At 39.6% G+C, this 13,629-nt stretch overlaps 1 protein-coding gene across 3 annotated transcripts in view; it reads left to right on the plus strand.

The window, feature by feature from the left end:
- Positions 1 to 1,474: 1,474 nt before the first annotated feature.
- Positions 1,475 to 13,629, plus strand: part of fubp3 (far upstream element (FUSE) binding protein 3) — a 29,904-nt gene continuing 17,749 nt past the window's right edge. For 2 of the 3 annotated variants that reach the window (XM_033647573.2, XM_033647576.2), the window contains exons 1-5: positions 1,475 to 1,626; positions 7,875 to 7,986; positions 11,990 to 12,023; positions 12,540 to 12,589; positions 12,745 to 12,816. In XM_033647573.2, coding sequence (XP_033503464.1) covers positions 1,531 to 1,626; positions 7,875 to 7,986; positions 11,990 to 12,023; positions 12,540 to 12,589; positions 12,745 to 12,816 — 364 coding nt within the window. In that variant the 5' untranslated portion in view covers positions 1,475 to 1,530. The remainder of the gene's footprint in view (positions 1,627 to 7,874; positions 7,987 to 11,989; positions 12,024 to 12,539; positions 12,590 to 12,744; positions 12,817 to 13,629) is intronic. The other variant, XM_078161850.1, reaches the window with a different exon arrangement.

Here is a 13,629-nt window from a genome sequence, read left to right on the forward strand (position 1 = left end):
AACCCAGCTTGTTCAAAAACCCAACTGCTGATGGGACAAAACACCTCAGATATCTGTTCGATTTGGCCCTTCAAGGAAATGTAAACCTCCTGCTTGATGGCAAGAGCCAGAACTCTATATGAAGAGGGTTATGAGGAGCTCCCAGGATGGCCTTTGCCCTCTGGGTAGCTCTAACCTGGTAAACCTGGACCAAGATCTCTCAAGTCAGTACCAATTTGTACGGACCATCACTAAATCCAGAAGCAAAATCATGATGCTATAGTGTCCTGGAGCAAGGCATGCTGCTGCTCTGAAGCTGGCCTCTCCTTGAAATGGAGAGAAGTGTGAAATGTGTAGTTTTTGTCACACAACACAATACCACAGATGCTGCAAGATTTGAGGGAGCGCGCCAGTGGCATACTGACTGCAAGACTGTCCACCAGAGATATTGCATGTAAATTGAATAAATGAATAACCCTAACCCTAACCCAAATAAATACAAGCCGTAGTAGCAGCATAAAACACTCATGCAATATGTATATATAAATGTAACCCTCTTTGGGTACTTAGCAGGATACAACAATTGTTTCCTCCTCTTCATTTAATTTTTACCAACATGGCAAGACAGTACTAACGCATTCTCACTTAGGAAGTACAGTAACTTCTCCTCACTGTTAAGCACAAGGCACTCACTCTCTCTTGTGTCTCACTCATAACTGTCCCCACAAAACAAGAGCAGGTAGGAACCAATTAGCTCATAACCAAGGGAATACAATGACTCTACTTAAGCACTGCACATGAAAATACAAATGAAACAATATACAATGAATGAACAATAAATGACAATAAAACTCAACAATGCTGAATCTATTCCTATGTAAAAAAAATAAATAATGTATCCATTAATAAACAACACAGTAACTTAAGTAATAAAAATAACCCAAAAATATAATGTGTGCAGTAATTATGGTTACATATATATAAAAACACTCTGTTACAAGCAAAAGTGCAGCATTCAAAATATTAGACTACTTGAATAAAAGCACAAAAGTATTTGCATCAACATATACTAAGATACCAAAAGTAAAACTACTCACTATACAGAATAATATATGTTATATTAGTGAGATATAATTATTGATACATTAATTTGTACATCAGTTTAATGTAGAAGCTGGTAAAGATGGGGCTAATTCAAATTACATCATATACTGCTTGATAAATTAACCTATATTAATACATAATTGTGTTTTAGGGTGGTTAATTTATAGTTTTTATTAATAATTTAAAATTATCAAAGTAACTAACAGATGTAGCTGTCAAATAAATGTAGTGGAGTAGATGTATAAAGTATTATTTTATACCTCTTTATACTTCTACACACACACATTATGCTACATGCTATGCTACATATATGCTATACATGCTATATATGGTCTTCGGTCAACTCGCGAGATCATCTGGCTCGCGGAGCTTTGGCTTGGCACGTGTGCTGTTCCTTTCTTTTTTTTTTTTTTTTTTTTTAAGTGTGGCTCTCAGCTGCCGAGGCGGATGATGATGATGGCGGAGCTGGTTCAGGGACAGGCCTCGGTGGCTCAGCCCGGAACGAAAGATGACTTCGCAGACACGATACGCCGGGTCCGACAGGTAAAATGCTCTCGAGCGAACCCAGGTGTAGCGCTTTCGGACCACGAACTGCGTGTTTGCATGTGGAGCAGGGCAGGACTTTGGTCGGGGCACCCCGGACCCCCTACTACAAACACTCCTCATGCACCCAGCAAGCTAGCAAGCTAACGTTAAGTAGCCGAGACAGCATAGCTGAGAGGACAGATTAGAGTTTACACGGGACAGAAGACGCGTTAAGTAACCGTGTCAAAGCTGTCAAAATGACCACACGAGCCTGGTCTAGCGCAAAACACGAAGGCCTCTGGTCGTGTCGAAGTTTGGGCAACTTTAGTAAGTTAAGCCGACACACTGCAACCTGTTGTCAAGCCACAGAAGTTGCAGTTAGCTTAGCTTGCTAACTTACTACCACAAGTTTGATACCTCGCAGGTTGACCCGCAACGTGACTGAAGCAGATATTCAGCTCGGATATGAAACCTGAACACCTGAGCTGCCTGACACGCTGTCAAAAAGTTAGCCTGCTAGTTTTAAAGTCCTGAGTTAGCTTTAGTATCACCGGCTGTTGCCCCAGTTAAAGAGACACACAGAGAGATTAATCAGTGATCACATGCGACACCAACGTTTAGACGCCCCCGTTTCTCTTACTTAACTCAACAATAAGCCTGTGTGTAAAACTCAAAGCGTATTTTTCAGCGTCTAATAATAAATGTGCGTAAGCTAGCGAGCTGAGCTGGTGTTAGCTAGCTAGCATGTGTGGTACTATGTGTCCTGGCGTTGGAGTAAGGCCATGTAATGTAACGTCATCTGTTCAAATAAGCCCCTCTCCTCCTGTTGAGCACACTTGGATTTTTCCATTGCTGCCTGGAAAATACCTGGAAAAAATATATTTAAAATACAATCTACACTTCCTTGCCCCCCCTTTTACATAATATTGCTTAGATTCAGATAGTGACTGCAGCAGATATAGCACTATAGTTAGGCTATCATCAAGTAGAGCTGTAATATAAGATTAGTATGAAGTGACTGCAGTTAATAGTCTGTAAATTGGACTTTAGTTATACAGCTACCAGTTGAGCTTTCCCCCTGTGTAGATTATAACCTAGATATGAACAAATAGTCTGTCCCTGCATGTTTTAATCCCTTAATTCGTATGAGGATAAAAAGATGTGCACAAATATCTTTCATAACAGATGCAGACTTTTATGTTCATTATCAGTACATATGAAAATACAGGTACATTTAGGCAAATTTTGAACACACCTCGATTGGAACATGATGATTAAAGTACATGTCGCTGTCATTCAGTTCCTGTTATGAGGCTTTTAGAGCCCTCCATAAACCCTCCACCTTCTCACATGTATGCTCGCACCACATTTCAGTTCGAAACAAAAAGCTGCCACCAGAAAGGAGGAACATTTCAATATAGCCTCTTAGCAACATGCAACAACAAGTAGGTTACAAGGCATTTAATTGTGGGCATTATTAATTGCAGAAAGCCATATACACTGTCATTATTAATCAAAAATAATCATAAGGATGAATCGCATATTAACCCCGTACAAGACGCTTTTCATGTCTGCCACATTGTGTTTGTGGGTTATGTCACATTGTGGATTTTGACATGCAAGTGCCTCTATGCACTTTACAGAAAAGGGAAGTCCTCGTTGTTTTGTGTGTTATCATATGACATTATTGTGGCATAAGTCAAAGAGGTAGGAAATGGAGGCCTTGCACGAATGCTGCTGTACACTGATCATGGCTGCAGGCAAAAAAAGTGACAGACTTTGTCTTTTCCTAAATACTTTTCCTTGACCTCGATGGAAAACTTCATGAGATCAAGGAAAGACATGAAGGAGAATTCATAAGGACTTAAGAAAGACACTAAGAGAATCTGACAGCACTTACACTAGGCTTAATAATACTGTGATGGCGTATGTTACTGACATGGGTTACTTCAAATGTTGCTGCCGCAAGGCATTGTGGGACGGCAGTATGTCCTTTACTTTAATAAAGAATGGTCCAGTGTACCCTTTGCTAAAGATGATTTTAAAAAAGAAGCACTGAAGCATCTTTCCTTAGCATTTAGAGAATTGGATCAGCTCTGATCGTGGCTGCCCCAGAGATACTTTTGGGTCATTTCACCCAGTTAGGAACCTCCTGAGCGAGCAAAAAAAAAAAAAGACTGTTCGACCGCAGCCCGTGTGTGTGCGGTGTGGGTTCCCAGAGATGCAGTTATAGCAGTCGCCTGCTTCTCCCTACTTGAGGATAGAGCTGCAATGATTCATTGTTATGTTGTCAACCATTAAATGAATCACCAGCTAATTTGTTTATCAATTAATCAACTAAGTATTTATTTGTCTTTACTCCTCTATGACAGTAAACTGAATGCGTTTGGGTTGTGGACAAAACAAGACATTTGAGGACTCCAGCTTGGGCTTTAGGAAACACTGACACTTTTTTTTTTTTTACCATTTTCTGACATTTTATAGACCAAACAACTAATCGATTAATTGAGGAAATAATCGTCAGATTTAGTTGCAGCCCTTCACGGGGAGCAGCCAGTGAGAGTGACTGACATTTAAAGCTTTAAACTGCCCAAGCTGTACAAGCTGAAATTGCTTTGTAATGCATTTCATGTTAACTGCTCTGTTTTTTGTTGTTGTAACTAAACAATTATCAGAGCAAGCAAAAGCAAACACACAATTGCGCAAAGGTCCATTAACTCGTTAGCCTTAATCACCAGATGTTGACCTCTGCAGCGTGCCACTGCCTCCTATTTGCTTCCCATTTGCTAATTATTGTATTCTGCCTCCTTCTGCATGCTGCTTCTGGTCTGTTATTTATTTATTTACTTTTTTTAATTGCCACTGTCTCAGTGTCACTAAATGTACCCATTTTGATCCTAAACATAACTATTAACATTAACCCACTGTAAACCAGTAAAACAATACACACTTTTAAAATGTAAAAACCACACAGTGGAAGTGAGTGTCACAAGTAGCGTAGATCACTGCAGACACAGTTGTGCCACAGTGCCCAGTGGACGAGGTGTTCCTGGACCCTAAATATAACCTATACATACTTTCATTGCCATGTGACCATGCGTCACATGATTTTGTTTCTTATTTTTAGACAAATCTGACATTTAAGTACATATTTCAAGGCTGAAGGTATGAAACCTGACTGTAGCTGCTATTAAAGGTGTTTAAAGATTGTTTCTATATTTCAGCAAAGATTGCATTCTAGAAGTGTGTTGGACTTGGAAGCCAGTCCAGTCCACAGTGGTGTTTACCCAGAGGCCTCAGTGGTTATTGAGGGGTTTGTACTGTAAGCTAGAAAGTTTGTAATGAACAGTTTGCCACAAAATCCACCCGTCCACATTGCTGTAAACCTGACTCGACTGCTGCAAGACACCACTGTAACAAATATGTGCAAGCAAATGCATGTTTGATTATATGTTGTGCACTCAGGTAAATCAGCATCTGACAGAGTAAATTTGGGTTACCATAGTTATTTTAGATGTTTTGAACCTCTAAGCTGGCAAGACTTCATTTATACTTGGAGTTTTATTACATAAAAAAGATTTCTGTAAAGTGTAAGTGACCCAGAACAACCACAACAAAAACTATGTCCACACTAAACCATTTCAAATGACAAAAAAAAACATGCGTCCACACTAGCATTTTAAGTCGTTTTCGTCAAGATCCCAGCCCAAAGTGTAGAGAAATGGTCCAATCTCTTATTTGTCCTCTTCTCAGTTTGAAATAACAAGACAACGAATCTCAGCGGACACCTCGAAAGAAGCAGGACAGACAAAACCTGGGTAGTCTAGTCTGCTTAGTCTCAGCCTGTTAACCCTTGTTAGCATGATTTTAGATATTCAAACTTACATATTTTTTTCAGTTTCAGAGAAATATATAAATGATGTGGGGGAGCAAGTAAAACACAGTAATTTCATCTTGGCTCATAAATACTGCAAGTTCACCAGCAGCCAGCTGCGCCGTAGTTCTGATAGAATCATTACTTTACAATCGCAGTGTTGTCTGACAAAATAAACATCAATACAGGTTAATGGCAAAAGCTACACTGTGTGTTCTCCTGTATTGACGTTAAAAATGATTGATTGCAGTTAAAGTTAGAGGCGACAGCAAATTCTTTTTTCACTATAATGCCACACAGCCCCCTCCCCGGCTGTGACCGGGCAGACTTATGTCATCTCTGTGGGAAAGCTTTGTTTTCCATGTATATACTAAAACACAAAGCTGGCATTTTAGATTTATCTACTGTGGAGATTGTTTGTGCTTTGTGAGGACGGAGGGCCAAAAATGGAGACAAAATCGTGCGTTTTTAAATATAGCAGGTTTAATATGGACGAAGTGCATTCCAGCAGTCAGTAGTCCTTCACACTGAGCCTCCATCTGTACAGATGAATGTGTTTAAATCATAGTGATCATGAAAAACTCAGTGTGTGCTAATGGAAGTAACTGCCTCTCACTTAACAAGCAATAGATAAATGTATACGTAATAGTCAATAGCCAACTTAATGTTGCAGCAGCAATTTTATCAACAGTTGACTCGTAATTTATAAAACAAGATAATTATGCTCTAAACAAAACTTGGAAACTGAATTCAATATGTCAGTAAAATACTGTAAAAACAATGACATCCTACACCAACACTGTGACAGACACAGCTCATAAAACAGGCAGGTGTATGGCGACATACTTCTCAGGTATCTGTCAAGCTGTAGTGAACCATAACTTGGAGAAACACTCATTTCACTCTAAGTTTAAGCATCTTCTCGTCAGCCTTTCAGGTTGTTTGACATGCTTAGCTCCAGAAATGTCACGGAACACAGCAACCCCACACCTGCTTCCTTTTCTGCTTCTCTATTTTCATCGCGCCCCTCTCACTTCCACTGGTGGGCTCTGAAGTAGATAATCATCCCTGAAGGTGATGGAAGACTAATTGCCGTCACTATATTTTCATATTGTGAAAGAAATTCCAGTCAGGCACAGATGTCAATTTAGTGCAATTTTCTGAAATGCTATACTTTTGTATGGAAGGAGAGGTGGCAGATTAACGGGTAGCGGAAAATGCTGTTGGCGCTCTTGTGCAGCGCAACCGTAGATTTAAATGTCCATCAACATAGAACACAAGCATCTACTTTAGGTTAGTAAGTGGATGATTTTAAAAGTAGACGTAGATTGGTTTTTATCTAAGCTGTAATGCAAATAAGTGCACTCTTCTTGAAGGTGTATGCAGGAGTTGGACACTCTCAATCACAACATGTAGAGAAATGTGTCTCAGAGGTGGCCAGTGATCTTTACCTGGGCTAACAGTGTATTGATTGCGATCTGCAAGCATTGGCTAAATGTTTAATTTGACTGTGTTCTTACAACATGTGAATTGTTTACAAGCGGTTTTAAACAGATTATTCCCCTCTTGTAAATAAAAATTGCTGATTTTATGAAACTCCATTATTGATGCAAGCTCTTTGTACAGTTCAAAATGGCAGCAACCAGGCTCTGTTGCTTTGTGCAGACGATGTGTTAGCCTTGATGTAGTGTTGCCTCCTGTTATTGTAACTTCTTTGATACAGTTAAAGATAAAATGGACACAAATTACAAGTAAAATGACCATAAAATTGAATCTTCGCCTATTTGGTAGCACTCAGAACAAAACTCCTTCCATTTTCCAGATAGAATATTTTCATTGAGCTAATCAAAAGAGTGTAAGATCACTGTCATTTTGAAACCCTCCTACTGCCTCTTGAAACAGGATCAACAGCCTACACTAATAGCTTGAATAAGGAACTACTGTATTGTTTTAGGTAGCACCCATACCTGTCGTAACTTCCCGGCAAATCCAATCTGTTTGGGAATTGACGTGTGCTGCGATGATCTGTGTCATTTGTCAGTGAAAGTATAGAAAAGTTAGGTTAGTCAGTCGTCAGAGCTGGCACATGACAGATGTTTCAAGCAAAGCACCAGCATCAGGAGTCTCAACAAGAACTGTAGCAGACTGTGTCAAGCTGCTGTAATAATGTACAAAGTGTTGTTTTCAGCTGCTGTCAAACAGATAACACTCTCCGCAGCAGACGACTTTGTCAAGGCCCAACTTCACAGCAAACATGCTTTTAAGGAAGCCAGAAGAAAAGAGAATGTGTCACTCTTTTCACGAAGGGGCTGTCTCAGAGAGGAAATGTATGCTCAAAGAGAATATCATCACATATACACTTTTCACCTTTCTTCCATCTGTGTGTCTCCAGATGGCAGCCAAGATGGGAGGAGACCAGATGCCCAACATGAACAGTTCCCCTCCGGTCATAGACCCCTCCCTCTACAGCTTCGGAGGCCAGAAACGTTCACTAGACAATGGAGGTAAGCCTTCAGTGCAGATCTGCATAATGTTGTGATATATTGATATACTCACAGCCATTACCTCTGATGCCTTAGCTTTTATCCTGCATTTCATTTATGCGGACACCTTTATGAAAACACCATCCTGCTATATAAAAGCTGTCAGTGTTTTCCCCCTTACTGTGGAAAAGTGTCTTCTGCCTCTTCAAAGTGTATGTGTTTGTGCTCCTTTATGTCAGGTTTTGCTCCAACCACCCTCGTTTCACTTCATTATCCAATCTGACATGTTGCCGTTTATGTTTGGGAAGGGTTGTTATTTTGTCCTAACAAATCAGACGCAAGTGACATATTCAGCATCATTTTCAGTTGACGCGGACGCTGCAGCAATGGTTGCATGGACCAGTGACCTTTTTTAAAAGTTTTTCATGCAGATGGAAAAAATACACCAATTTAAAAGTTATTTCTGTAACTCAGCATACAACCTGTGCAGCTGCATCACTCTCAGCCTCACTTTGCCATTTCCAAGGCTATTTTTCTGGCTGACTTCCCATGCTTAATCTTATCTTACAAAGCTCTGATTGGTTGTTCCTCCAAGCAGGGAAACAGCCGCTGAGCAAAACACTGCACCTGTTTTAATTGATGAAAAAAAAATTGGGTTATTTATTTAGATTTTTTTTTCCAGTTTAATTATTTTCATACACAGAGGCATAGACATAAACTAGATTGGCACATTGTGTGGGCCAATGTCTGATGAGGGAGCAAGGTGAGTGGAAAAAAATACTTATGAAGGAAATTTGTTGGGCCTACCATTTGAGAGAGCATACATTTTTTGGATGGCCGTCGTGTTCATTTATTTATGTAAGCCTGAACCATAAGCTGATAGTCATTATGAACATAAGGGTACATTCAGACCGAAAACATCCCTGCACTAAAGCAACTTCCTGCATCGTAATAATGTCTTAGCGATATCTGAAGGTAAAGCCCTTTCACACAGAGATTGTGTCATAAGGCCGCTATGAAGTCCCTTCTTCATGCTGCCTTTGCATTTTTACACAGAATCAAACAATGGCATAACAGTCTCAGTCTGTAGTGTGACACACAATATCTGTTAAATGGAGGTTGATCCTCCTCCCTCCTCTGCTTGTAGGTTAAGGAGCTCCTGGACCGCATTGATTTCCCAATTTGCGGACATTTTCCGCCACTGTTCTTCTTCTTTAAATTAGCTACTAGCTGCCTTTTAAATCTCCTGGGGGTTGGTTGGTCGCATGCATAGCATGTCATCAAACTGTCACACCCATCTTGTCCATGTTCCCATCCTGCTGGCTGTCATGTTTACACAGAACTTGCTTCAGCACTATTACTACCTCAGATGCTGGCTTAAGGGTGAGACAACTGTTCCCCCATTCCATGATTATACCATTTATACAAAACGACAAGGTGGCATAATGATGTAAAGTTCCCGCTTTGAAGAGGCAGTTTAAAAGGGCCTGACACCACCACCAGTAATAGATTCAAAAATTTGAATCTATTACTGGTGGTAATAGATTCAAATTTTTGAATCTATTACTGGTGGTGGTGTCAGTAATAGATTCAAAAATTTGAAAGATTATCAGATGTCAAAATACTGCACAGTAGTTTATCGTTCTTTTTGCACGCGACCTATGCGGTGATACTGTTGGTGGGTGTGGTTTGGTATAAAGAAATTTGAAACTGCTCACTACAAGGTCTGTGGATTATCTTGAATCACCGAGTCATGATTTTTGGAAAGAGACATTGTTGAGTTTTTCGGATGTGTTTTTTGGCACTTGAGCACCACAAGGCAAGTGCCGTCAAGTTCCATTATATTTTAGAGAAGGCAGACATCTCTACGGCCAATATCTCCAACACTCAGCAACTCATATCAAAACAAATCTAGACTGATAAATAGCACTACAGGTAAGAAGAAAAATATCTATTTTTGATTTGGGGGTGAACTGTCCCTTTTTAAAGGCTTTCTGGAAATGCTTTTCTACCTGCAATCAGGAACTTTACTTCAAAACTTTTTTTTTTTTTTTTTTTTGAAAATTGTACAAAACAACTATCTTCCCACACATAAAAACAAAATTGTGCCCCCAGTCCCTTTTAACTAATTAAATAATGACACTGTTTCTGTTTACAATCAAGTGTTGACACACCAAAACACACTGTGTGTATCCTTGAGGCCTGACAAACATGCTCTATCTATTTGTTTGCCCACAAAATATTTGCATAGCCATTTTTCTTTTTAAGTTGTCATTGTTTACATTCACATTTACTTGCTAGCAGTCCTTGCTGGCTTATTGCTGTGTTGGGTGGTGCATTACCCCTATCTGGATCTGAAAGGGTGAAACCATTGGCAGGAATGTGTCCCCACTTGATTGTCAGTATGTATGCGCATTCTCATGTGCCTATCTGAGATCAAAGAAGAAGACTCAGAAACATTGCTTCATAGTGCTTTAACTGGTTAACAGCAACAAAAGGTACATTTAAAGGAGTACGTCACCTGCAAAATGACCATTTGTATATCAATTTCTCACCATGTGTGACCTTGAATTAACTTTTGTTTTTCTCCCATCTCTCCATGGTGAAAGAAAAATAAAAAAAAAAGGCGAATTACTTTTCATGAATTATAGTAAAGGAGGACTGCTTTTAAGAGTAGTGAAGCTATATCAAAACATTCGGTTACAAACTCTCACTTAACTCTGGCAGTCTCATTTATCCAGTCACATGCTTAGTAAATCCCAAACACATGCGATTGCGCTACATCTTACAATATAAACCACTGCCACCAACAAGTAGGAAGCTCTTCTTGTGTTGACATGCATCCGTTTTGGGAAGTACTGAGCATACAACTGGATAAATGAGACTATTATACTGCAGGAGTTGTGTGAGAGTTTGTAAAAGGATGTTTTGATATAGTTTTGCTGTTGTTAAAGGCGTTCCCCATTTACTTAAATTCATGACTACCGTTTTGGATTCTCCGGAGGGATAATAAACCACAACAAATGCATTTCAGGAGATTGAGCTATGTAGGGAAACACTGTAATCTAAAGTGAGAGCCGTGGTTTTGTGTTTCCATGTTTGTGTGGAGTATTAAGTATCTGACACTGCAGTGTGCTGGAAAAGTGTCACTCTATCTCGCTGTCCCTTACACACACAACAGAGATTTGATCCATTTCATATCCATGAAGTGGAAAGACAAGTCATTTATCTCGTCCTCCTCTTATCTTGTCACAGGTGTTTGTATGATAGTTCAGCCCTGAATGCATGGATAGATAAATTGTGTGCAATTCTGGTTTAGGTTTGTTTGACGCCCTGTTATTGTTTGCAACAATTTGTCCTCAGTTTTTCTCTGTCAAGGTTGTCCTGCAGTATGGGGGGAATAACAGAAATGTTATCTGTGCTCTACAGTCAGCTCTCAGCATTTACTTACATGTGTACAAGTATACAAATAGACTTGAGGCATTCACATTTATCTTACAGCCCTGTCCTAGTATGAATGCGGTACACCTCCTGTTTTATATTCATAGCTGTTGCATTCTCAAGCGTTAACCCCGGTGCATTTCCAGAAGGAAGTGAAATCAGTGCAAACGACCATAAAATCGATTGAAGTTGCTAGATATCAACTCAGGTGTTCACGTCCATGGCAGCACATCCTCCACTGACCCTGCAGGACCCTTGCTTGGTGCTACCTGTCAAAATGCAATTCAGGACCAGCAGCCACTGACCTGGCTGCTGCCTCGCTCTTTCCCGAGCAGCTCTGATTGAAACACTCACTCAAACGCTCACAGGCCTGATTACCATGCCGGTGAAAGCCCCCCGCTGTGGGTCAGACACGAACACGATGGATTGGCAGGACCATATCCATCTGCTCCCGTCCCCTTCAGCCATGACTCATTGCTTTTCGTTTCGCTGCTTCGTCATTTTTACAGATATTTAAAATAGTATTTATTTATACCATGATGTCAGATTATTTCTCACGTTAATTGGTTTGCTTTCCTCTCAGTAGGGAACCACCTCGGTGCAATGGTACATCAAAGGTGAGCAGAGCCTACTTACATTTGTTTCTGTTCATTTTAACACTCTTGGATATATTTCTAGTATTTACTTTGTTCCTCAGTTAAGTAGTTTTGAAATCTCTTATCCTGTATTTTCCCTGACAGGATTACTTTTTTCAATTAACAATTTATTTTTCATTTATGGACTATTGTCTTGATTCATTAGGTCTATAAAATATATATTTTTAAATATAATAATTTTAAATATTGGTTACTTTGTCCAACTAACAGTCTCAAACTAAAACGTATTAATTTTGACATGATAGAAAACAAAAAAGCAACTATAATTTATAATTTTCTGTCAAACAACTAATAATTTCTAGAGCTGAAACACTAGATTAATCTGCAACAGTTTTAATAACCTCTTAAATGTATAAATCAATTAACAGCCCCAGTGCACAAGTTGGTTGAGAGAAAATGTTTTCTAGTTTTAGATGTTTGTTGAATTTCTTTTCTTTGGTCAGCCAGAGTTATTGATCATGTCCTAATCTCTCCCAGGGCTCTTGCTACAGAAGACTTCAAAGTGCCTGATAAGATGGTGGGATTCAGTAAGTAGCCCCTCAGTTCATTATAGTCAGTATTAATGTTTGACATGTAATCATCAGTATTGACATTCTGCTCAGTTTGTGGGTCACTGCTCGAGGCCCCTGTCTAAATTCAAAAAGGCTTAAAAGTGGCCTTTTCTCTCCCCCCTCTTTCATAGTCATTGGAAAAGGAGGAGAGCAGATCTCAAGAATTCAGCTGGAATCAGGTTGCAAGATCCAGATTGCTTCAGGTAAGTTCTCACTAAACACATTATCTAAGTACCCTGTTTCTGCTTAATTTTGTCTCTCCTCAGAAGCCAAACACATGTTTTAACTGAGAATCTGTGGCTTTTTAATGATTGTCAGTATTTCTCCTAGTGTGCAGTTGTGTTGAAAATGTTTGGCATTGGTAAATTATCACAGTGACTCTCAGACTTTTTACTCTTTTCACTTTCAAGTTGTAATATCCATGACAGAGTCCTGCAGGGGTCCAGTTTTACAAATCCGCACCCGCAAAGATCAGTATGGAAACTGACCAGTTACCCTTAATTGTATCCAAGTCAAATCAGGACCTGCCCCGACCTGTAATATAGGGGTGTTTTTTTATATTAGGTGCAATTGATTTGTACCATGTCTGAGTTAGTTGTAATAGTTGACATATTTTGTACAACAGTAAACACTAAAACATGTCCTATAGCTGCGTAAAACTAGTGTATTATTAACCGTGTAATATGATGTAATATTCTAAATGTTAGAATAATGCTTATAAATGCTGAATAGGAGGATGTATGAGGAAAAGTCCAGTTTACAACCTCAGTATGGCAACTGGTGATCAAGGCCAGACTGGATGTTCTTTCCAAATATTTTCACCTTAAGGCCCAGACACACCAAACTGACAGTAAAGAACTATAGGCAAGAAAAGCCAACTGTTGTGTCGCCTCATGTCGCCTGTGTCTTGGCCAGAAAGTTGCATATAAACACACCGCAAAGACAACAGCATGCAGCCAGCCAGCAAGTACGTTCTGAGCCTGCGTGAGGAGGAGAGGAAATGACACTCTACACCA

Source organism: Epinephelus lanceolatus, chromosome 19 (genome assembly GCF_041903045.1).
Source record: "Epinephelus lanceolatus isolate andai-2023 chromosome 19, ASM4190304v1, whole genome shotgun sequence".
Classification (NCBI taxonomy): Eukaryota; Metazoa; Chordata; class Actinopteri; order Perciformes; family Serranidae; genus Epinephelus; species Epinephelus lanceolatus.